Source organism: Chinchilla lanigera, unplaced genomic scaffold (genome assembly GCF_000276665.1).
Source record: "Chinchilla lanigera isolate Chin_1 unplaced genomic scaffold, ChiLan1.0 scaffold00017, whole genome shotgun sequence".
Classification (NCBI taxonomy): Eukaryota; Metazoa; Chordata; class Mammalia; order Rodentia; family Chinchillidae; genus Chinchilla; species Chinchilla lanigera.
The window spans coordinates 17,777,025-17,804,561 of NW_004955418.1; the positions used below are offsets into that span (position 1 = coordinate 17,777,025).

Consider the following 27,537-nt stretch of genomic DNA (forward strand, 5'->3'; position numbering starts at 1 on the left):
TTTACTGGCTCCAAATACTGTAAAATGTTACCTAACTAGCAGCTAGAGTGATGTATCAATCTGAAAAATGGGATGGTATTACCATGTATGAAGCAGAAACTCAAAAAAATGGAAGTATCCACAAACTAGATTAAGAAGAGTTGATTAGGAGGTGACACAGAACATTGCAGAACACAGAGAAAACAGATTCTGGCACCTAATCAATCATACATGGGGCCAAAAAGAAAAGTTCTATAAGTTCTTGAAAGCAGAATCACATAAAGCATATTGATTAACTATAATTTATTAAAAAATGGAAAGATAGCTCTTGCTTATGGAAAGGAAGAACCAAAAATAGTGAAAATGGCCATACTGCCAAAACTGTTATACAGATTTAATGCAATCCTGATCAAATACCATTGGCATACCTCACAGAACTGGAGAAAACATTCCTAAAATTCATTTGGAAACAGAAGAGACCTAGAATAGCAAAAGGAATCTGGGGAAAAAAGGCAAGGGGGAGGACTTAAAAGCCCTGCCTTGAAATATACTACAAAGATACTCTGATGAAATCAGCATGGCACTGGCAAAAAAAACAGACCTAAGGACCAGGGGAACAGATTAGAAGATGTAAAAACAACTCCAAGCATACTCAGTCACCATATTTTTGAAAAAGGGGCCAAACATGTTCACTGGAAGAAAGATAACTTCTTTAATGAATGCTGTTGGAAAAACTGGCTTTCCATATGCCAAAGACTAAAACTAGACCCACGTCTATCACTGTGTACTAAACTAAAGTCAAAATAGATCAAAGATCTAAATATTAACATACAAACACTAGATCTATTGGAAGAGAACGTAGGTAGAAATCTTGAAGACACAGGTGTAGGCAGAGAGTTCATGAACAAAACCTAGACTGCAAAAGAAGTAATTCAAAGAATCAACAACTGGCATCTCATCTTATTAAAAAGCTTTTGTACATCAAAAAAAATCACCAATGGACTGAAAAGACAACCTACAGAATGGGAAAAAATTTTAGCCAGCTGTCCCTCAGACAAAAGACTTCTATCTCGAACATATAAACAATTTAAAAAACAGAGCCCCAAATTCAAAGACCGAATCAAAAAATTGGCATCTGAGATGACTATACATTTCTCATATGAAGAAATACAAATGACAAGTAAATATATGAAAAAAATGTTAAACATTACTGGTCATTTGAGAAATGCAAATTAAAACACTGAGATTCCATTTCACACCAAAAAGAATAGTTATCAAGAAATCAACCAATAATAAATGCTGGAGGGGTTGTATGGAAAAAGGAACCTTTCTTCACTGTTGGTGGGAGTGTAGACTGGCGCTCAGTGTGGAAATTAATCAGTGTGGAAATTAATCAGTGTGGAAATTAATAAAAAAAAATCCCTAGAGTTCGAGGTCCCATTCGACCCAGCTATTTCCCTCTGGCACTTTTCCAAAAGAACTGAAAACATCATACTACAGTGATATATGTGCGCACAAGTTTACAGCTACACAACTGTGTAATAGCTAAATCGTGCAAACAACCCAAATGCCCATCAACCTAGGAATGGAGAAAAAAGACATGCTATTTTTGTACAATGGAGTACTATTTAGCTACAAAGAAGGATAAACTTGAGACTTTTACAGGAAAGTGGATGCAACTTGAGGCCATATTTGTAAGTAAAATAAATCAGACTCACATGTGTTAACATTGTATTGCATCCCTGGCTGAGAAACTCAAAGAGTGAATAAGGTCTAAAATGTATAATAGATTTTTTTCTTTTTTGAGATAGAGTCTTGCTCTGCAGTTCACACTGGCCTTGAGCTCACTTTGTAGCCCAGGCTGGTGTCGAACTTGCAGCAATCCTCCTGCCTCAGCCTCCCAAGCGCTGGGATTACAGATGAGCGCCACCACACACAGCTTAAAATGTAGAATAGGTACTGAAAGATGGGAAGAAATTGTTCCAAGGGAAAGTGGAACTAGGATGAAGGAAAGGGGAAAGGATGGACAGGAAAAAGGCAAGGAAAAAAAAAGAAGCAAATCAGTTACACTATCAGTGTCTCCTAGTTCCTTGAAAGGGAAGGTTTGTGCTAATATCAATTGGAGACAATTTTAATGCCCATTTCTTGTACTATGAAAAACTGCTTCATGCAATGTATTAAGTATTGTTATTCTTCTATTATTATGTTTTACCTTTTTTCCATAAAATAAAAGAGAGTGACAAAGAAAAGCATAGCCAAACAAACAAAAATCCACTCACCATAACAAAAATCTGTTCAGAAATTTTAAAACACCCTTTTAAGATATCTATTGGGTCAAAGTGAAACTAAAATTGACAATAAAGGTACTTTAAAAAAAAGTATACCCTATCTTAAAATATCAAACCTGTAGAATAATATTATGTACTAGAAACAAAGATTAAGAGGAATAAAAGACCTAAACATTAAAGAAGATGAAAGATAAGGTGAAAGAATTAAAACAGAAATTGGTATCACCCAAAAAAGTAGACAATAAAGCCTCAAGAGTACATCATTTTGAAAAGGGTGACAAATATTACTATGTACCCAAAACATTTCACAATGTGTTGCTATGTACTTTAAATGTTTTCCTTCTTTATTTACTCATGTGAGAAGTGAAGTTTTAATACAGAAAACATTCTGTAACTTTCTTCTCTTTACTTAGTGGTATGTAAAGGACATCATTCCTTATCAAGCTATCTAAACAGGGTTCATCCATTTGTAACACAAAATACTTTTGCATAGAATGTCACTGTACTTAATAATTTCACTGTTAACCACAACTTAGAAAATTATGTTGTTACCATTTCATATCAATAGGTACAAGACCATAGTACATTCTTATGTAGTCCTCTGCATATGTACAAGCACAGGTATTATATACCTTGAGTACTACATTTTGATAGTCCCTCCTATGATAAGACTGAATTCTTTTCATTGCATCCTAATCAATACTGGATGTTACAAATTACTCAAAGATTTTTAAGTACAGACAAAAATAATAACTCAATTCATTTAATGACACAGATGGTATCATAAAGCTCAGATCACACTGTCTCATTATGAGGTTAAAGAGATCTCATTTCTTTGCAAACTTGCAAAATTTATTTAACCTGTCTAATTTTTAGTTTTTTCTACCCCAAAAATAAAAAGACCAATAATGTTAACTCCTAGAATACCTTATAAAATAAATGGGATAATGTATAAAAGTATTTGAGAATAGGATACTAGGCGAGTGCTCTTTCTCTCTCTTTCTCTCTCTCTCTACACACACACACACACGTTACACATGCTTTAAAATTTATTATGACTGCACATTTGTATCTCTTACACAATAGCCTACTAACAACCTGTACTCTAAAAGGAAATTTTATAGTTATGAATGCCTACAACAAAAAATCAGAGCAATCTGAAATAACTAATGATGCATCTCAAGGTCTTTGAAAAACAAACAAAAAAACACAAATCCAACAGAAGGAAATAAAAAAGATCAGATCTAAAATGAATGAAAGAGATTAAAAAACAATACAAAGCATCAATGAAACAAAGAATTGGTTCTTTGAAAAGATACACGAGACGATAACCTCTTTCCTAGACTAACCAAAGGAAAGAGAAAATTCAAGTCAATACACTTAGAGATTAAAAGGGGGACATTTAAAAGACACCACCAAAACCCAGAAGATCATAAGGGACTATTTTGCTGGGTGTGGTGGTGCACACCAGTGATCCTGGCACTTGGGAGGCTGAGGCAGGAGGATAATTGTGACTTTGAGGCCAGCCTGGGCTACAAAGTGAGCTCAAGGCCAGTGTGAACTGCATAGCGAGACCGTGTCTCAAAAAAAAAGACATACAAAACAAATACCCAAACAAAAAACCGGACTATTTTGAAAGTCCAAATTTGAATGTCTAATTTATTGGAATAAATTGAAGATCAAGAAGAAATGCTACCAAAAGTGAACCAAGATGACATGAAACACATAAACAGATCAGGAACAAGTAATGACACTGCAACAGTAACAGAAAGTCTCCTAACAATGAAAAGCCAATCAGATGGATTCACTGCCCAATTTTACTAGACCTTTACAGAAGAACTAACACCAATGCTCTTGCTCCTCAATTTATTCCGTGAATTAGAAAGGGAAGGAAAAATTCTAAACTTACCCTATGAGGCCAAATCACTCTGACACCAAAATGAGACTAGAAAACACACACACACACACACACACACACACACACACACACACACTATAGACAAATATCCTGAGAAACACAGACATAAAGCACACAAATCCTTAATAAAATACTTGTAAATAGTATTCAACAACACACTAAAAAAATCATACAACACAATCAAGGTAGTTTCATTCCATGGATATAAAGATGACTCATCACATGCAAATCAATAAACAAAATACCCCACATAAATAGAATTAAGGATAAAAATCACATGATCGTCTCAACTGACAAAAGGCCTTCAATAAAATTCAATAACATGTGATGTGTATATGTACCAGTTCCCTCATGATGAATATATTTATATATATCACTATAATAATAAAAAAATTGGAAGAAAAAAAAATTTCAGTATCTTTTCATGACAAAAGCCTTGAAAAAAGTAGTTAAAAGTTTATAACTTAAGATAATAAAGGCCATTTCCACCCCCCCACCCCCAAAAAAACCCCACAGCAAGCAAGAACTATGGTAAGGTCAAACTAAAGAAATCATGAGTATCAAGTAAGGAAATCAGAAAATATTTAAAAGAATCTTTAGAGGTTTTGGTTTGTTTTGTTTTTTGAGACAAAGTCTCATTATATAGCTCAGGTGGCCCTTGAACTCACTCTGAAGCCCAGGATAGCTTCCAACTAGCAATGCTCCTCGTGCCTCAGCCTCCTGGGAGGCTGAGATTACAGAGCTATGCCAGTGTGCATGGCAACAATCTTAACACAGACATGATGAGAACAAGAACAAGGCCTAGGGGAAGAATAAACCTAACCTCGAGTCATCTGTAGGAAAATGGATGCACCTTGAGATCATAACATTCAGTGAAATAAATCAGACACATATGCTTAAATATCGCATGGTTTGTCTTACATGAGAAACACAAATTATAAATAAAGAACAAAATAAAAACAGACAATAGGAAGTAGGGACATAGACCTTACATGGGAAGGGAGTCAACAGATGGAGAGACAGAGAAAGAAAGGGGATGAAAGAAGGAATAAAATGCATCAGGTACATGCATCCAGTCCAACAAGGACTGTAAACATTCTGTACTGCACACATGGACTAATAAAAATTAAAAACACCTAAAAAGTAAACCTTACTGGGAGATAAAACAAATGAGAAACAGAAATGAACAAAAACTGGAAAAACAACTAATTGACAGGAATTAGTTTATATCTTTTAATAACAACATAAAAGGTCTTAACTCTCCAATAAAAACGTAAGACTGGAAGACGAGGTCAAAGCATAACATTAACCTATATGCTGCCTGCAAGAGATACACCTCTTCTGCAAAGACACAGACTGAAAATGAAAGGATGAAAAATGACACTCCAAGCAACCAGAGACCAAAAGTAAGTGGGCAGGCCTATTTACACTTACACTCAGCAAAGCTGACTTCAAAGCTGATCAGAAGAGACAAAGAAGGTCACTTAGCAAAGGGTATAATTCATCTAGAGGAAACAATTACAAATATATAGGCACTAAACACTAGAAACCCAAACCCAAGCAATATAAGATATAAAAGACAGATAGACACCAATACAATCACAGAGCACATCTCACAATGGATGAAGCAGAAAAAAAAAAAAAAAAATCAACAAAGAACATCAGGGTTACACTGCAATATAGATCAAATGGATTCAACAGGTACTTCAGTGTTTCATCCAACAATAGAATGCACATTCTTTTCAGCAGCCTACAGAACTGTCAACAAAAAGGCCATGTTGAAAGACAAAAGTAAGTCTCAACAAATACAAAATCAGTGAAATAAATTCATATATCCTATCAGATCACAATGGAATAAAACTAGAAATCAATAACAGAAATCACAGGTACTACACAAACACATGGAAGATTGAATAATAACGGTCAAGGAAGAAATCGGAAAATAAATTTAAAAATTTGAATAATGAAACGATAATGGAAATACAAGAGAATCTGTGGGGCACAACAAAGCAATCCCAAATAAATAACCCAATGATACATCTTAAGTTTCTAAAAAAACAAGAACAAAACCCAAAACCAGTAGAAGAAAAGAAACAATAAAGATGAGAGTGGAAATTAATAAAATTGAGATGAGAGAAACAATAAAAATGATCAATAAATCAAACATACAATCAAGATTGGTAAACCTTTAGCCAAACTCACCAAAACAAAGAGAGAGAAGGTATACTTCAGTAAAAACAGAAGTGAAAAGACACCATTGAAATCCAAAAGATTATCAGAAATTATTTTGAAAATATATATTCCAATAAATGGGGAAGTTCCAGAATGGATTAATCCTAACGTATATGACCTACTAAACTTGAACCAGGAATATATAAAGAACTGAAATACGGCCATCAATGAGCAACGAAACTGATACAGAAATACAAACTCTACCAGCCAAGAAAAGGCCAGGACCCAATGATTTTACTACTGAATTTACCAGACTAACATAACTACTCCTCAAACTTTTTTCATGTAATTGAAAGAAAAGAAACGGTTCTAAATTCATTCTGTGAACTTGTATTACTCTGATAACAAATCAAGATAAGGACTCAACAAAAAAAATAGACAAATATCCTTGATAAACATAAATGCAAATATCCTCAATGATATCCTTGCAAACAGGATTCAACAATATATTAAAAAGATCATTCATCATGTGCTAGTTGGTTTTATCCCAGGGATGCAAGGATGGTTCAACACATTAATCACATTAACAAATGTAATATACCACATACATAGAATCAAGGATAAAAATCACCTGACTACCTCAACTGATGCAGGAAAAGCTAAATCTCAAATACCTTCATAATAAAAACTCTAAAGAAAATAGGTTTAGAAAGACCTTATCTCAAACTGATAAAAACCAGATATGACAAAAACACAACCAACATATTGAATACAAAAAACAAGAGTAAGACAAGGGTGGCCAGTCTGACCACTCTTGCCTGTACAATGTAATGCTTGAAAGTTTAGCCACAGCAATCAGGCAAGAAAAAGAAATAAAAGGGATTCAAGGAGTAAAGTAAGAATTTCAATGATAGCCATTTGCAGACAGTGTGATTCTTTATATAGAAGGCCCTCAAAAAACTCCATCAGAAAACTTTTGGATCTGATAAATAAGTTCAGTAAAGCTGCAGGACACAAAATCAACAAGCAAAGCAACAACATTCCTGTACATCAATTATGAGTCCACTGAGAAAGAAATCAGGAGGTAACTGCATTTACAATAACTTTGAAAGATTTAAATACCTGAGGATCAACCAAACCAAAGAAAGATGGCCATAATGAAAATTACTGAACACTGTAGAAATTGAAGAAAACATTAAAAAATGAAACACCTCCTTTTTTCATGGATTGGCAGAACTAATATTACTAAAATGGTCATAATACCAAAAGTGATCTACAGATTAAAGGTAATTTCTATTAAAATACCAACAATATTCTTTACAAACCCAGAAAAAAGATTCTAAAATTCATATGGAATCATAAAATAATCAAAGCAATTCTGAACAAAAAGCAATACTGGAGGCATCATAATACTGGCTTTCAAATTGCACCACAAAGCCATAGTAATAAAAACAGCATAATACTGTCACAAAAACAGACGGGTAGATCAATGGAATACAAGACACAGATACCAACCCATGTGCTTACAGATATCTGATTTTTGACAAAGTGGCCAAAACATATTTTGGAGAAAAAAAAGCCTCTTAAACAAATGGTACTGGGAAAAGCAGACAATCATCCATTTGCAGAAAATTGAACCTAAATCCCTATCACTCTGTACTAAATAAAAGCAAATCAAAATAGAACAAAGACCTAGATATAAAGCCACAAACACTGAAACTACTAGATGGTAACACAGGGGAAATATATGGACAGGTCAAGACTTCCTGAGTAGGACACCAATACCATCAAAATTAGTATCAAGAAAACAAATGAGATTACATCAAATCAAATAGCTTCGGAACAGCAAAGGAAACAATGAGAGTATAGAGACAACCTACCGAAGGGGTAAAACATCTCCCTAGGTAATTGTTTTCACAGAAATTTAGTATCAAGAATAAAGAAAAAATTACCCCTCAAAACAAAATCATCCAAAAATGGGTAACTAGTACATACTTCTCAAAAGAAAAAGTATCAGGAGTCCAAAAAAATATGAAAAAATGTTCTATATCTTTAGTCATGAGGAAAATGCAAACCAAAACTATACTGAAAGTCCATCTCACCCTAGCTAGAATGGCTGTCATCAAGAAAATAAAACACAACGAATGCTGGTGAGGATGCAGGGCAAAACTCCTATATCGCTGGTGGGAATGCACAATAGAACAATGGCTCTGGAAATCAGTGTGAAGGGGTCTCAAGAAAATAAAAGTATGAAGACTGTATAAACAGCTACACCTTTCCTTAGTACTAAAAACAGGACATTATAGCAATATGTGCACACCCATGTTTATAGTGGTGCAACTCACAGCATATATGCTGTGAAAACCATACAAATGCCTGGCAAGTGACACATGGGAAGAAAATGTAGTGCCTATGTACAAGGGTATATTACAGAGCCATAAAGAATGAAAGCATGCCAGTCTGAGGAAAATGGGTAGGGGACAGACTATCATGTTAAGTGAAATGAGCCAGATTCAGAAAGTCAAATACTGCTTGCTTTGCCTTACACAAGAAACCAGACAAGGAATGACAGGAAAGTAAGAGGAAGCCTCTGGAAGATGCAGAACAGGATCACGTTTGGGGTGGGAGGAGTAGGGTATAGAGATTGAAAGTGAGCAAGATATGCTATATGCATGTCCTGATTCCACAAAATAAACACAACACATTCACTAATGGAAAAAATGAAATAGCTTTTCTGTGTGCACCAATAATGAAGTAAGTGAGAAAAAAAAAAAAAATTACAAAAATAAGTCCATTCACCACAGCTTCAAAAACAACAAAACCAAACTCTTCTACAATGGAAATTACAGTACAGTGGAGAAGGAAATTGAAGAAGACACTAAAAATTGGAAAGACCATATTGTTCATGAAATGATAGAATCCAAGTTTTTAAAAGGGCCATATTACTACAAGCAATCTACAGATTCAATGCAATCTCCATCAAAATACCAGTGACATTCTTCACAGAACCAGAAAATACAACTGTAAAATCCATACGCATTATAAAAACCCAGAGTAGCCTAAAAGCAACTCTGAGCAAAAATAGCAATTCTAGAGGTATCAGTAACACCCAATTTCAAAATATACCACAAAGCCATAGTAATATAAACAGTATAGTACTTGCAGACAAGAGAAATGGAGGTCAATGGAATAAAGTGGGCAAGAAATCAATGCACACAACTATAGCCAGTTGAGTTTTGACAAAGGGGCCAAAACCATACACTGGAGTAAAGAAGACCCCTTTTACAAATGATGGTGGAGAAACGATATCCACACATAGAAGATTCACAGTCGATCCCTCTTTCTCACCTCATATAATAATCAATTCAAAATGGGTCAAAGACCTAGGTATAAAATTTGAAAGGTACAGACTTCTAGAAGAAAACACAGAGGGAACACCTGAAGTGACAGGTACAGAAAGATTTGCAGAATAGGACTTCAGTAGCATAGGGAACAACAGCAAGATTGCTATGTATTGCAAAAATAAACCAATAAAAATATACAAAATTTTTCCAAATTATACCACACATACACAATCACTGTGTGTTCAATTTCTAATGACAGGCAAAACCTACTTAGAAAGAACTATTCCAGGAAGTAACATACAGAAAGGTAGTTGTTTTTTTTTAACATAGTCCCTTATAAATTGAAATGTATAAAAGTAAAGCATTTAGAATGGTATATAACTGTAGATTTCACAGCAGTAATAATCAGATAAATGTTCCTAGCTGCTACCACGAAATAAGAGAAGCAATGGCCCTCTAAAGCCCTTTCACTTTAAAACTGTGTAAACTAAATAAAAAAACAATGATACATTTGGGTCCATTCTAACTTTTTCAAGTAACACAAACAACAAAGTAAGAGGAAAAATTCAAGTAATTCAAAGTCATCCCTTTGAACGGATTGGTTCCTGGAGTCACTTCATACACCAAAATGTACACCTATTAAAAGCAGTGGATGCTCAAGTCTTTTACATAAAATGGCACAGTACTGAAGATAAATTACACACATCCTCTCTAGCTTACCTGTAACACCTAATACAATCTAAGCACTATGTAAACAGTTGTGGTACTGTACTTATGGACTACGAACAAGAAAAAGAATTCTGAACATGTTCAGTATCAACAGTTCAGTACCATGTTGCAACTTTTCCAACAATTTCTGATCTATGTTTAGTTAAATTCATAGATTTGGAACATACAGATAAAGATGACTAACTGCAATTTTTCAAAGACATATTCACTTGTAAATTAATCTTACTTACGTCATTGGATTTGCATTTTTCCTTGTAAGAATACATAGTCCATTCTAAAAGCATATTTACTGGTTTGGTCAAAAGCCCAGAAGTTTCATTTCCTGACCAAAAGATTTCAAGGAGAATTGCCTTTCCTGTTGTTTTCAGACTCTGAGACTCTGAACAGTCATACAACCTAATGAAAATATGAACAATGAACAAATAATAAATCTTTATGCTCAATTTGGTGAGGACAGTTATCACATATATCTTTTATAAAAAAAAAAAAAAATACAACCCAGCAATTTCTGAATAGAGGTCAAAATAAAGATTGCAAGAAAGGACAAAATATAAAATGGGTTTAACTAAGAAAATCAATAATGCACACAAGCAATCTATGCAAGTTTAAAGCAAAAGCAAATCTTATGATTTTTTAGAAATATATACACAAATAATTATAAAAATGGTACATACATACAACAGATAGGGAAGTATATTTCTTGCAATTAAAACTTACTTTTGACTCAAATGTTGGACTTCACTTTCAACCAAACTGAAGAAAAATTTGAGCAATGTAAGGTGGAATACCTTAGAGTCAATGTTTTGTGAAATTTCATGACAAAAATTTTCATTAAAAAGACACGACCTGCAAAATATGAAGCCAACAAACAAGGAAAATCATCAAGTAATTTGTAAACAAAAAATTCTTTTTTAAAGAATATTGTTAATGAGCTTTTCAACAAAATGAGCTTCTCATGAGCTTTTCAACTAAGGCAAGTTCAATAATAAACATTTTTCTTCCTTTAAAAATTAAACCATATTGAATATTATATAGCAACGTAATTCTTAGTAATACAGATCTAATTTCTCTGTTTTTCAATGATATTTAACAACAATCAGGACTCTCCCTTTGTATCTTTTATTACACTGATTAGAACAAAGACTTACAAATGTTAAGTCCTTTTGCTCCAAATGACCAGTTGTTCCCTCAGTTTATAATACCTGCTTAAATCCTTCTGTTTCTTACATATGATTATTTTGTTTTTCATTATTTACTAAATGAAAGCTATACAGGACACCAATTTCAGAGTTTTACGAACTTGGAATTTTGTTCTCTATCTTCCACATAAAACTGTCCAACAGAACTTTCTCTGACCATAAGTACCTCTTAGTAGACACCTGAAGTGTGGCCTTTGTACATGAGGACCTACATTTTAATTATTGAATTTAATTAAATTTAAATAGTAATATGTCATTAATGGCTACTGGGCGGGGACAGTTCTACACGTATTTTAAAAGAGAACTTAATACTAATAAACTCTACGACTTGAGAGAACTGAAGTGACGATATGTATTACTATCTGCCAGCTTTCTTATGCATTACATCAGTAATGGGTCTGTGCTTGTTTCTGAATGCCACATTCTCAGGCCAATCTTTAGTAGCTATTACATGTAACAATTTTCTTTATGCTTGAATTATCTCTATAACATCTCCCTCCGCAGAGTTATTCAGGCTGTCTATCACTAGCGACAGGTAACAGTTTCTTTTCTCTTTTTTAAGCAATGTATTATGGAATATTTCAAATATAGACAGCAGTACAGCCTAATATTGCTCATCTCATTTAGACTCACTTCCTTTGATACGCTCCCCTTGCCAGCCTCCAATAAACACAGTATTTGGAAACAAAACCGAGATATTTCTCCTTTATAACAGAAAGCTGTCCAAATCCCATCTCCTGTAGCATCGGTTAATTCATCCAAACCTTTCCTAGATACCTATACTGTGTTCTAGGTATCGTCGAGATACTGAGAACGGAGATGTGAAAGACTGAGCATCTTTTAAGAGAACAGCTACTGTAACAGTTTACATGAGGAGTAATACAGGCTTTTAAATAGAGGCAATGGCAGTGAAGAAAGGAGAGGATGTGGAAATTAAGAACATATGAACTAATTTTCTCCTATCCTCTATCTAACCTGGGCTAGTACTGCTGTGCTGGTGCTTTGTTTATATCTCAATCACCTTTAAAGTGCAGAGACTATTTTTATTTATAGTTTGAACCCTAAAGTGGAACAGTGTTTGGGTTCCCTTATGTACTCAATAAATACTTACTGAGGGAATAAATTCATGCTAGACCACTGATTAGCTCACTTCAAACATATCCTAATGAAGGTGGTAGGTGAATCCTTATGATCTCAAAGAGCTAACCTTCGCCTGCCTATCAAGTGCACTTTCAGTCTCATTACTTTGGACCTCTTAAAACTGAACACTTGGGTAAAAACAAAGATCTTACTGGGCCAAAGAGGGTTATCAAATACATGAGTAGAAATGAGAAAATAAGTAAGTAGAAGAATAGGAGAGAACGAAGAGAATAGGCAGGAACTTTGGAGACAGCAATGTTTGGAAGACAAAGGAAGGTGTAGGCAGATGACATCTTGTGCTGAGTCTGGAGATGACTTACTTGGGGAACACTAAGTCTTGCTTCAGAATTCAAATTTATAGATGAAAAAATATAGCAAAAACCTTGAAATAGAAATTGTATTTACTTATAAGTATTTATATTTTGAATGACCAAAAACTGTAAGTGTAAACTTGTCCTTTTTAAAGGAGTTTTGCAGTAAATGCAACATACAAAAATACCACATACATGATCTTTCTAAAAACAAGAAATACACTTCTTTCATTAGGATCTAAAAATGTAAACAGGCGCGCCAGGTGTGTTGGTGCACATTTGTAGTCCCAGGTACTCAGAAGGCTGAAGCAAGAGGATTATTTAAGTTTACAAGTTTGAGACCAGCCTGGGACACACAGTGAGACTATCTCAAGCAAAAGAGAAACAAATAGTACCAAGATACAATTTTTAAAAAAAGACGGAAACAATTAGTACCAAAATAGAGTTAAAAAAAAGACAAGACAAAAAAAAAAAAAACAAGACAAAATTTAGCACCCTCACATGTGAAATTCCTTACCTGATAAGTGCTTCAACCAGAGACCAGGGTCCTTTCATACAAGTTGGACACTGAAACAACTCTAAGTAGTATCTTGACATGGTTGGAGATTTCCAAGGAGGATGCAGACGAAGAAGAGCTGACAATATATCAAAGTATCGCCCAGAAAATGTATCTATTTTATCCTATCATTTGGAAATAAACAAATGAAACTTGCTAAAAGTAGTATCACCAGCTAATTCAGTCTATACCTAGAATAACTCTCACCTAGCTTTTTTGGTAAATATAAAAATTTGGACAAAGGAGATCAGATGATAGTGTCATAATTAGCTAATAAAACAGTGAAACAAAAAGACAGGCTACATATTAAATAATGGCAGCTATTAGGACTAACTTATGTGAAATGTTTTTCTTTTCATGATTATAGTTCCAAATGTCAACACAAAAAGGAGGCACAGTGAGAACTTGTCACGCAACACTCACACTTCTCACCATTAGTCGACAGAGCATATGCGTGTTAATTTTTCAAATCAGCACTTGATGAAGAACACAATTACAAAGCTACCTTTTATTAGCTGCTCCTAATGTTTTACGAGGAAGTAGGTTCACCATCTACTTCACAAATAAAAATGAATACTATCAATGTACTAAAGGAGTAATTTACCCAGTGGCATGCTAGATCATTGTAATCTGATTTTTATGTTAAAAATGTTACTGTCATGGGAAAAATCAGTAAGTTTTCTTCCCATGTGAAAATTACCTTAAAAATGCTCATGGTAGTACCAAGATATAGTTAAAAAAAGTTGTAGCACATGGATCCTACATTTCCTAACTTAAAAAACGGGGGAAAAGAGAAAATAAACTATAAACATAAAGAAAACAGTCGCATTTTGGCCTTCTTTGAGAAAGACTGTCTGGTAAGTCTGCTCTCACCTGTAGGACGCTGTCCAGAAGAGAATGAAGAAGGCACACGGGAGGGACATAATGCGCTTGCAACGAGGAAAGCTCTTCCATTGCTTCTTTAAAAAACTGTCCTTCTATGAGGCTTTCAATTAAATTTAATATTCCTCTGGGAAAGTCAGCATTTTTAACCTAAGGAAAAAGATTCTGACTCAAAAGGTGAAATGTGGGGATCAAATCTTGAAGACACTTCTGGCCCGCACTCCCTGACAGAGTTTTGTAGTTTAAAGAGGATGAGGGGCGTGACTGTGTTGTACAACTAGAAGGCAAGGCAAAATTCTGTTACATTTATTTTCTGTTGCCTTAAAAAATAAGGGGACAGACTACCCATAAAAGAAAACCTTTAAAAGGAATACACAGTGTTTGGTTGATCAATGAGGAGACTTGACAGGTACAGCTACATTTCTTTAGGTGCAAACTTAGATACTAAGACATCAAGCGCAGTATTTGCAGAAATGACCATTTTTAGAGAATCAGAAGATCATTCTAAGGGTATTCATTAATATAACTCTAACTAGTTCACAAGATACAGTGCCCTCTTTGTCAAAACAACTTTAGCAATACAAGGAAGTACTTTGAATAAGTTGAGAGTCACAAGTATTCTGAGGCAGACTATATGGAACCGATTTTAAGGAATGAATATGGCTATAAAGAAAATAATATACTTTGGAAATATGTTAAAAATTTAATCTGAAGCTGGATATAGTGAGACATGCTGCACTGCCAGGTACAGGGGAGGGTGAGGAAAGAGGATTGCATAAATCATGGGTTGGAGGACAGCCTGACTAATATAGAGACCCTCTCTTCTCTCTCTCTCTCTCTCTCTCTCTCTCTCACACACACACACACACACACACATGAAATTTAATCTGAACTTAGTAATTATCAAAGTTATAAAATATATATTTCATCTGTCATAAGTACAAGGTCAGCTTTTCATCCTAAAGATAACTTTTTACAACTGTATGAAAAAAATGTCTTTGAGCTTTGACAGAACAGTATTTTTCTTTTTCATTTCACATTAGAAAAACTACATTTGATATTTGACAGCAGCTTTGTTTTGCAGGTAACACACTGCCTTAAATCAAAATAAAAGTAACAAAAGACAAACCTCCCCCTCCTGTCACCTCGCTCCAAGCCCTTACCTCTACGTTGTATACTGGTTGTTTCTCTATTCTAATGCAGTTGTATCTGACAGCCTAAGAAACAGCAACCACATAATTAAAATTTAACATCTTAGGTGGAAAAATACATTTCAGATTACAAAAGAGAAAACACTGGCCAAATGTTCAAAACAAGTACCTATAATTAGTCTGATATTCACATTTCCTCAGGTTAGTATCTGTCATCATAATAGCACTCTCAGGAGTACAAATATTTCTCTATTTTCTCCCACTAGGTTAAAAATAACCTAAGCCAAGTATGGTGGCACACACCTATAATCCCAACACTTGGGACGCTGAGACAGGAGGATGACTGTAAGTTTAAGGCCAGCCTAAGCTACAAAGTGAGTTTAAAGCCAACCTGGACTGTTACACAGTGAGATCTCTCTCCCTTCTGCCCCCAAAATACCTTACAAGGTTTTCACTTTGAAGAGGTCTATTTTCTTTTCTTTAGTGTTTTAATAGTTTAAAAAGGAAAGTGGAGAGAACATTTTTATCTAAGGGTCCATATGAAAAGACAAGTCAGTCAGGCTTTCTATATTTTTATAATCACATGTAAAAATCTTCCTCTACTGTTCTAAAATCCCTGTAACTATACATTTAAAAAAGATTATTAAGGAAAAACATCTATAAAAAATATAATAAAGAGATAGTATCTTGGTTCTAAGAAAGTTTTAGAAACAGATATAAAATAAACAACCTAATGGAAAAATGGGAAAACAATATGAATAGGAAACTGGCAAAGGAAGAAACATACAAATGGTAAATGAGCCAGGTGTGGTGGCACATGCCTATAATCCCAGCACTTGGGAGCCTAAGGCAGGAGGATCACTGTGAGTTTGAGACCAGCCTGGGCTACCTAGTGAGTTCAAGGCTAGCCTGAACTACACACTGAGACTCTGTCTCAAAAAAACCAAAAACAAAGGCAAATTAAAGTATAAACTATATTCAAACTTGCTACTAACAGAATAAACACAAAGTAAAACCATGATAAATCTTTGGATTGTACTCTCAATGTATAAAGCTGGAAAGAGAAGCGCTCCCACCTTAACAATAAGAAAGAGGTGGATAATCTACTAAAACACAGTGTTTCTCAAACTCAACCATTTAAAATCATAATGTAACCAACTGGACCAATATATAAAGTTATCAGCCTACCAAGCATACAGTAAATATATGGTAGTATCTGAACACAACTGTTGACATCACGGAAGTGTAGCAGAGAAATCAAGGCATTTACAAAATGTCCAAATACATTACTGCTCATACTATAACAGATTATTGAAGAAAATTATTTTGACACATTCAGCATACTAATGAACCATTTATCTAAGTCTACATATATAAAATTATATTTCAGTTACACTAAAGAAAGATAGGACAGTATTCAAACTTTTCAGGGTGTGAGTTTTACCTGAGCTCTATATATGTGCTTCCTTAAGATATTTTTTATTTCAACGACATCCATATCCATCCTGATATCCTTGGGTTTTGATTCTTTGGCATAATCAGTGAAAACAGAACTGTTCATTTCTTTCTGCATACAGGCAAAAGAACTTTAGACAATGTACTATAGATAGTGTCAACACAAATGATGTTACATCAGACAGTACAAGAACACATTCATATAATGTTAACCACAGCAAAGATCTTCACAATTATTTATCAAGACTATACAACTAAGAATTAAAAGGTAAAAAGCAACATCTCAGTTTTGGAAAGTTTCATCTGATATTTACATATGTGAATTCTTTAAACACTGCACTTCTCATTTTAATCTGTTCTAAGTCTTTCCTGAAACCTCTGGTTTTCTTTGTTGTCATGTTCACATAAAATAAATTTATTTACCTCTCTATATGTATACAGACTCAGTATACTTAAGATTTTTTATTTTTTTCAGATGTTGGAATATTTACATAGATATAATTAGATATCTTGGGATAGGATCTAAATCTAATAAAATTCACTTATGTTTTATATACTTATCATATATATCCTTGGACACAATTTTAAACAATATTTTTAATGCATATGGCCTGTGTTTTGATTGAAGCCTATCATATAAGGTCAGCTCTGGAGTTTTCCACCACAGCACACTCTATATGCAGTGGTGGCAAATCTATGGTGCAAGTGCCATGGCAGGATGTTTGTTATCACTGAAAGCTCTCAAAGGTTCGTCATCACTGCTATAGTTACATTTTCAAGCATTTCAGATGTTGGAGTTTTGGATTAGGAATGTCCAACCTGAATAAACGTGCCATGGCTTAGAATGTAAAATAAAGTTATACTCTAGATAATTTATCCAAGAAGAGTCCATTTAAAAGACAAGTTATCTCATTATAAATCATCTTTATCATCCTAGGGAAGAGCAAGATATACAACAAAATGCACATTAGAATGTATTTTCTGAACTACACATATATGCATTTTCAGGTTTTTTTTAAAATCAAATTTCTTAGAGTATTCATGTAAAAATACTTTCACCATGGACCTAATACACTATGTCAACCCAAGTACTTAATAAAACAAACAATTGTGAAAATGAGATTATCTATCTAAATTATATTAAATAGAGCCAGAAAAATTAAAATTATATTTCAGCTTATAAAGTTTTACCTGATCTGTGTAACACACTTGTTTTCTTAAGGTACTTTTAATTTTGTCATGTTCGATGTCTTTCTTGCAATCAGTTTCTTTTTTGCGTTTTTTCCTTAAAGTATAACTTCTTTGAATATCTTCGTATTTTTTCTTAGTATCCTTCTATATGTATTTAGACCACAATTAAATATCAGTATGAATTATATGTTACAAAATCTAAATAAACTCAAGAAGAGTAACTTCCATCTTAAGTCTATGCCACTACAAAATAGAGTTCTACACAACAGAAAAATCTCATCCTCTGTTGAAGTATATATTCATAAATCATTTGGGAAAATAGTGAGGCATTACTCCACCGCATTAGACATGCACAGTTCCTAGGACCCAGCAATTCTATTCCTAGAAATATATGCCAAGCTAAAGAAATTTCTAAACAGAGTCACACAAGATGATGTTCACATGGTTTCACAGTAGAAGTGTTCATAATTTTAAAAATCAACCAATCAAGCAACCATATAACCCAACAGAAAGAAACGTAAATGCTTATCAATAGTAAAATAAAGAATACCTCTGTGACATAGTCTAACAGTGAAACAAACATATACCAGCATGTCTATAAAGATTATAGCTCAAATGTTCATTAATGTGTAAAACTAAACAATGTGTTATTTGGGATTCTCCCAATGGTTACAATTACAATGAAAAGCAAATTTTGAAATACAGGATACTTCTAGGCAAAAGGAAGGTGACGTAGTTAGGAAATGACACACCAAAGTTGGTAATATATTTCTTTACCTAGCTGGTGGGTATGCAAGTATTCACTTTTATATTCTTTTAAAAACTATACACAATGTTTTATAAATACTTTTGTATAGATGTTTCAGAAGAAATTCCATGAATAATATCAAATTTGGAAAATTCAGAGGAATTCAAAACTATAACTAAATTATTTTTCATTTGTACAGTTTTACCTGATTTCCGTATATATGACTTCTTAAGGTATTTCTCATTTTAATAAATCTCAAGTCTTCTCTAGTTTCTCTGAATTTCTCTCTTTTGTGATGTTCACTCACAGCAGAACAAACATCTTCATCATGATTTTGCATTTCTTTCTGTGTTTACAGAATTATTTTAGTTAAAATGATTACAGCTTCAACACAACCACTGCAAGTCATAACAGAAAAACTAAGTAAGGTAGATTTTGTAGGACATACATATGAGATTAAATATAAAAAACAAAGGTTTCTACGAGTTACATCTTAGCTATATACTAAGACAAAGCAGAAGAGCACAGATGTTTCAGTTCACTAAGTTTTATAGTAAGTTTACACACACTTAGTTTACCTGCATGCTTAAATCAGAGAAAGTAATATTACAAACCATTTTGTTTGCCCATTATGCTAGGAAATTTATTTTAGAAATAAGAAAATTTTATATACATCTTTCCAGATATATTTTAATAACTTCCGTGTTTTTTATAAATATTTATTCTTTTTTCCTATATTTCCTCTAAACTAAGTTTAGTAATTACAGCATTTTATATTCCTTTCTCTATGTAAAAATACTTTATACTGTGATTTACAATGCACATTTTAAAAGGCATCAACTCAAAAAGCCTGATAAGTCACTTTGAAACATCTGGAAAAAAAAAGCAAGTATTTCAAACTTGGAAAGGTTTGTCTAATTTTGCTCTATACAATAAAAAAACTATGCAATTTTAAAAATTCCATTTAGTCCTAGAATTAAAAAAAAAAATTGGCAGGTAGAATGAAAGGAGAATTTTTTTATTCATTTATTTAGAATTTCATTCTAATTACACAAAATGTATTTGAGTGTATGCTAATAATAATTACTGTCGTAGTTTGGATCTAAAATGTCACACATACAGAGGGAGGCTTGCGCAAGGTGATTGGATCGGGGGTGCGCATCAGCAAGCTAACCTGGAGGAGCTCAGAGCTGAGCGTGTTAAGAGGAGGTGGGGGTCTACTGAAGAATATCAATGGGGGTGTGGCGAGGAAGGGAACATCAGGGTCCCGGACTCCTTCTGCTTCCCAGCTGCCTTGGGATGAAGAGCTTTCCTTCACCAGGCCATCTGTGCCATGGAGCCAATCAACCCCAGGCTGAGTTTACTGACAACTGCAAGCCAAAGTAAACCCCTCCTCTTTAGCCTGTGGCATAGGGTGTTTGGTCCGAGTGACAGGAAAATGACTAACATCATTACTAAGTTAACGATAATTGGATAGATTTACCAGATAGATTTTTATAAAACAGATATGAAACAAGGTAACTGAATACTAGCTCATCTAGTATAAAATTAATGATGCCATGTTTTCATTGCAGAGTCTGAAAAACTGTACTCAAGAGCTAGTACATGTTTGAAGTCATTCTTGTTTTTTGTTTTGTTTTGCATGTTAAACAAAACTTACTTGTTTTTAACAATTAGGTCCTATATGCAGTTAAATGCTTGAACTCAGATGATGAATTATGAATATAAATAGTGCTAATAGGTAAGAAAAACTGCTTCATAAGAACCACATTACATTAAGAAGAGAAGTTTTAAGTAATTACCATGTATGGAAACAAACTACAAATTTGCTTTTTCCTATATGCATATGTGCATTATTTCAGCAAGAGTTCCAAAATATTGACATAGAAAAATTTTCTAATATGCTCAAGTCATGGACTAAAATCACAAAATTCAAATATCAGTGTTCAGATTCTAAAATACATGTTATATCTACCACATACAGACTCTCAAGCAATGGTATGCACATACACACACACACACACAGGGAAAAAAGACACATATTTTAGACTATGAAATTTTACCTGGGTTCTACATATGGTCTCTCTTAAGGCACTTTTCATTTCAAAAACTCCCGTATCTTTTCTGAAATCATTGTTTTTTTCTTGATTGCTTGGTTTACTTCCAATAGAACTAATTTGAGAATCTTCGTCATTCTGAATTTCTCTCTACATACATATAAAAATGGTTCAGGCAGTTAATTAAGTATAATTTCAACATTACATACTTACACACTCTCCAAAAACAAAGGCTTGAACCACTGATAAAATCTTTCAAGAACAAAATAATTAGAGCAAACATTCTGAATAATAAAGTGATTTCCGTTTGTCTCAAGAAAAGCCACCTTTTTTGGTCTAGGAACAATCAATCTTTTTTATGAATCATCAGAAACAAAATATTTTATCTAGTCCTTCACCAAAGTTAAAGTTGTAGTCTAGATTTAAAAATTGTCAGGTTATGGATGGGTCATTTCTTGGACTTTTTTTAGTTTGTTTTAATGGTAAAGCTTCTTATGACAGAGAGAGATACAGACAAAAAGACAGTCAGACAGACAGAGACAAAGCAATAGGTGGGATCTTAGGCAAGTTATTTAATCCCAGTCTACCTTAATATCACCACTATAAATGGGACCATAGTACCACATCGGAACACTAGCCTTAAATAATATCAAGGATATAAAACACATAGCATATGCTCTTATTTTGCACAGTTTCACTAATGCACAACTCATACTAATTTGAACAATTTCATACATTCTTTCATCATTACTAGTGAAACACTTCAGAGTATGATATGGGGTTTCATTCATTCATATATCCCCAGTGCATTGCACACTGTATTGTAATGCATACTGTACTACACTGCCATGTTGCCCCTTCATCAATAGTCTCCAAAAATATGTATCGGTAAGCTGAACAAAAATGGGAAAAGGTAGTTTTCTTATAGTTTAGTAAGCAGAGAAAAATGTAGACCAGGAAAGAGATAAAAAGGTAGCATAGGAATCCTATGAGAGAATTGGAAAACCATGGTAGAGATTTAGGAAGGTAGGGCAACATGAAGCCACTGATAGGTTTTAAGTGGAAAAATGACTGGATCAGAACTGTCTTATTAAGAACAATTCTTAATAAATATTTTGGCTGTCCTTTTTGAATGAACTGGAATATGGTAGAAAAGGACAGTAAAAGAGTAATGAGGAAATTAGTCAGAATAAAAAAGCTAGAATAACAAGAAGAATACTTAAAAGTCTATTCTAGGCGCACAAAAAAGATGATAAATTCAGTATGCTGTTACTACAGGAGAGAAATGGTTTGACTCAAGAAATAATTTGAGATAAGATCAGCAAAATGTACTAGTAGATGAGATGAGTGAGGGAATGTTTCAAGGGTGATTCCTAGGTCTTAGACACTAAATATTAAAGTAGCAAAAGGTGACGGCATCTATTAAAATGAGAAATACTGAAGGAGACGATTTTTCCTAGATCAAAGTTGTTTGGGGACATACTGATGTTTCTTTTTTACCGAGTATTATTGTAATGACTTTCAGTTAAATATTTTCAAAGTTTAGAACAGAATTTTAATATAAACAGTCAGCCCTCCATATCTGCAGCCTCTGAATCCACTGATTCAACCAATCCCAGTTAGAAAATGTAGGCAGGCCCATGATGGCTGCATCTGTACAGAACATGTACTGGCTTTTCTCTTTGTCATTATTCCCTAAAGAATACCACAACACCTATTTATCCTGTTGATATTATAAGTAGTCAGGAGATGATTATGTAAAATGTATATACGTTATATACAAATACTGTGCTATTTTACAGAAGGGACCTGAGATCTAAGCATCTGTGGATTTTGGTATCCAAAGAGGGGGGGGGGTCCTGGAACCAAACCCTGGTGATATCAAAGCATGACTGACTATATTTCACTGTATTGGTTCTTCATAAAATAAACATTTTTAAATGCTACTGTTTACTTTACTTACCTCTAAAAGAAAATCCCCTAGATACTGAATCGGGTAAAATGGAGCATTAAAGGTATCTTTTTCTTTTTCAGCACTGATTCTTGCATTACTGGCAATTACATGAGTTACTCCAGTTGGTGAACTTTTTGGTAAAATAACATTTGCCTTTCCAGCCTTTAACACTCTAAAGAAAAATGTACATGACAGAAAATATATTAGAAAAACCGAGTACATTCAGCCAAATTATTTACAATTACTTTCTAGGAGTAGGAGTGAAACTTTCTTAAAGGAACTAATTCCTGTGGACCACCAAGGATCATGGAGAATAACTACTAACATAATTTCTTAGAACGTAAATTGTTCTGGACATATTTCAAGAAATCATACTACTTTTTCTACCTATCCATTTCTAGACATGGCAAAGGCTTTTACAAACCCAGCATATTAAATTGAGAGTCAGAGCAATAAGCCAAAAGAAGAACCAAGGAAGTCTAAGGGAACAGCTATTAAAGAAGCCAACATATACCCAAGGAATTTATTCTGGACCACAGAAACCATTTCTTATTCTGTCTCTAGAGAGTTAGTATTTTAAACTTTTTAGCCTTGATCTACATTAAGAAATAATTTTATATTTAGACTCAGAAAACAGACACATAGACATTCATGCTTCATGAAACTCTGCTTCTACTTAGGATTTAGAAAGCTACATCACTGCTATCCTTGCTAAACCTGTTGATACCCTCCCATTTGCCCAGCTGCTTCCTTTGTTCTTTCTCAATAAAACGTTACTGAAAATGGTAATCACGGCTTCAGCCCTAGAGGCTGTAAGCCCCTTGATCCCAGAATTATGCCTTTCTTGTTTTTCTTGTTTCTCTTGCTCTTCTTTTCATCAGAGGCACCTCATTCTTGGGACCTGAAACCCTGGACAGAAATGGAACGTAGAGCAACACTGGGACATTATCTAAGCACAGTCCTGGGTGTGTCTGGTGGGTCATGAGGGTGTGAACATGGAGACTGTCTCTGCGCCCTGGCCCCTTCCTCTCATGCTCTTCCCCTGTTCTCTGCTTTCCAAGAATTATGAAGCGAGTAGCTTTGCTACAACATGCAGTGCTACATGATGTTTCCAATTAACCATGGACTGAAACTTCTGAAAACATGAGCCAGACATACTCCTCCTTCTTTAAATTGTAGTTATCAGGTATTTTGATCCAGCAACAGAAGAGCTGACTAGTCCAGGTGCCAAAAATAAATAGGAAGAGGGCAATTTCTTCACTTGATGGTGTTGAAGAAACTGGATATCCACACACAGAAAAGTGCAATTAAACCCTATTTCACACCAAATACAAAAATTAATTCAAAACCATTCAGTAAAAAACTTAAATATTTTGACCTGAATTTATGAAATGAGTAGAGAAAAACACAGAGGAACTGCTTCATAACATTGATCTGGGTAATAATTCTTTTGAGTACAACCTTGAAAGACTAAGAAACAAAAACAAAAATAGACATGAGATTCCATAAACTAAAACAGAAAACAATCAACAAAGTGAACAGGCAACATACAGAGGGTTAGGAAGTATTTGCAAACTATACATATGGTAGATAGTTAGTATCTACATTTATAAGGAAATCAAACCACTCTAATTGCAAGAAAACATTCCCACTTAAAAATGGGACCAAGGCTATACTTTCAGGGATCATTTTTATAATATGTTAAAAATGGGACCAAGGGGCTGAGCAGACATTTCTTTTTTTTTTCTTTCTTTTTCTTTTTGGAGTAATAGGGATCAAATCTAGGGCATTATGCATGCTAAGTAAACATTGTACCAATGATCTACATTTCCAACCCCTGACACTTCTTAACCTACATACAAATGACTAACAGGTATATTAAAAAATGTTCAACATCACTAATCAAGAAGGAAATACATATCAGAATCACCAGATATCACCTAACACCAGTCAGAAGATGTCTGTTCTGGATGTGAAGAAAAGGGAGGCCTTGTAGCACTATTGTAAATATGAAGAATCTTTAAAATGCTAAAAATAGAGCTACCATGTGACCAAGCAATCTCATTACTAGGTATATATCCACAGGATATGAAATCATTATATTGAAGATATACCTGCACTCCCATGTTTATTAGAGTACTATTAGCAATATCCAAGATGTGCAATTAACTTAAATGTCCATCAACTGGTAAATGGATAAAGAAAATATGATAAATACACACAAAGGAGTACTAGGAATAAAATTCTGTCATTTGTAACAATATGGATAAAACTGGAGCATTATGTAAAAAGAAATAGGCCAGAACAGAGAAATACTGCATGATTTCAGTTATATGCATAATGTGGAAGAATTGAGCTCACAACTGAAGTGCAATGGTGGTTGTCAGAACTCTGTATAGTTAGGGAGATGCAGGGTGTGGAGTGGTGGGTAGATGTTAGTCAAACAACACACAATTATGGTTGGATTGGAAGAATACTTTTTAGAGTGTTCCAAAGTAGACAACTATGCAGAGACATAAAGTGAGTAAATAAATACTAGGGCCAGTGTGATGGAAGATTATTGAGGTAAGGGGAGAAGAATAAACAACAGAAGCTGAAAGAGTAAATAAGATCCACAATGTACAACAGGTATTGTAAAATGGGAAGAAATTTCAAAAAGAAAGAGAAACTGGGATGGGGGAATGGAATAAAGAAGGAAGGGAAAAGCAAAAAAATAAATACATATATACATATATGATCGTGCAAAAACATATACTATTAATTTCTCTTAGTTCATTGAAAAGAAAGGTTTGTGTTAATATTGTTTGGACAATTAAATGCCAATACCTTGCACCTGGAGTAATTAATTTAAAGATAACAATAAGCGATGTATTAATCATTGTTATCCTATTATCTTGTTTTGAAATTTTTTTTCTTTAAAACAAAAAATAAATAAATGACTAGTAATAGTGATGGAGTTTGTCTTTTATGTGATGCCAGTATGTTAATATGAATTATGTTGATGGTTATACAACTCTGTGATCATACTAAGAATTACTGGATTATACACTTTAAATGGGTAAATTGTCTATGTGAATTATATCTCAATAAAGCTATTTTTTAAAAACCAGGTATAGGAATCAATAAAACGACAGAAAAAATTAATGAAATGAAAATAAATAATATTTAAATTTCAATTTAACTGTTCTTTGGTACTATATAAGAACACAATTAATTTTAGGTAGTAACCTGTTGTTATCTCATGATCTTGCTAAATTTGCTAGTTTGGTTTTATTTTGTTTTGTGCTTATTGCACTGGCCAGTATATCCAGTAAAGTGCTGAAAAGAAAGGGTCTGAGTGAGCACCCTTGCCTTGTTCCCAATCACAAGCTTCAACATACCAAGCTTAGATATGTTCATTGAAGCTCTTTATCGGATTGAGCATATAAAATTCCTGAACGAAATATTTATAAACAGAATAAGCAACATACAAAAAAATGGATGATATACCATGATGCGGTATAGTTTATCTCAAGAATACAACTTTGGTTTAACATTTAAAAATCAATCAGTATAATTTACCATAGTAAAGAGGTTAAAAGAGAAAAGCCAATTATCTCAACAGATGCAGGTAAAAACTTTCAAAGCAATCCATTTACAATCATTTTCAAAAACACAAAGTACCTAATAATAAATTTAACAAAGTATTTACAAAATTTACACAATAAAAACTATAAAATATTAATGACAAAAACTAAAGACTACCTACAAAGATATACAGTTCACTGACAGGAAGAGTCAATATTGTTCAGAATGCAATTCTCACCCCGTTATAAACACTATAAGTAAGAAATAATCCCAATGAAGATCCCACCTTGTTTTTTTGTAGAAATTGACAAACTGATTCTAAAATGTATATGGAAACATAAAGGATCTAGAAATCACGAAAACAGTTTTGAAAAAGACAAAGTTGGAGTACTCATACTACTTGATTTCAATATCAAAACTATAGTGATGGTATAAGATAGACAAATCAATAGAACAGAATAAGAAGTCCAGAAATATATATATGGTCAAGTGATTTTCAACAGCAGGAACACCAAGAAATGTCAAATGGTAAAACTACTTTTGAAATAGTTTAGCATTTTCTTACATTGTTAAATACATAACTGCCATCTGAGCTGGCAATTTCACCCCTAGGTATTTCCTAAGAGAAATGAAAATATGAGCAAGAATATTGTACCTGTACACAAATGTTCAAAGGGGCTTTGTTCATATTAGCAAAAATAAAACACATTTCAATGCTCACAGTTAAATAAACAAACTATGATCAGTCCACATAGTAGACTACTAAAGAACAGAAAAGCCAGGCATGGTGGTGCACACCTGTACTTTCAGCACGCAGGAGGCTGAGGCAGGAGGATGGCTGCAAGTTCAAGGCCAGCCTGGGCTACAAAGTGAGCTCAAGGCTAGACTGAATTGCA

At 33.8% G+C, this 27,537-nt stretch overlaps 1 protein-coding gene across 4 annotated transcripts in view; it reads right to left on the reverse strand.

Moving 5' to 3' along the window:
- The window catches only part of Slf1 (SMC5-SMC6 complex localization factor 1), a 61,943-nt gene that overhangs the window by 20,415 nt on the left and 13,991 nt on the right, over positions 1-27,537 (reverse strand). For all 4 annotated transcript variants that reach the window (XM_005382259.2, XM_005382260.2, XM_013512986.1 and 1 more), the window contains 10 exons: positions 23,084-23,246; positions 21,127-21,270; positions 19,269-19,409; positions 18,316-18,459; positions 17,114-17,236; positions 15,682-15,735; positions 14,510-14,668; positions 13,598-13,761; positions 11,148-11,276; positions 10,661-10,826 (listed from right to left, as the gene is read on the reverse strand). In XM_005382259.2, coding sequence (XP_005382316.1) covers positions 10,661-10,826; positions 11,148-11,276; positions 13,598-13,761; positions 14,510-14,668; positions 15,682-15,735; positions 17,114-17,236; positions 18,316-18,459; positions 19,269-19,409; positions 21,127-21,270; positions 23,084-23,246 — 1,387 coding nt within the window. The remainder of the gene's footprint in view (positions 1-10,660; positions 10,827-11,147; positions 11,277-13,597; positions 13,762-14,509; positions 14,669-15,681; positions 15,736-17,113; positions 17,237-18,315; positions 18,460-19,268; positions 19,410-21,126; positions 21,271-23,083; positions 23,247-27,537) is intronic.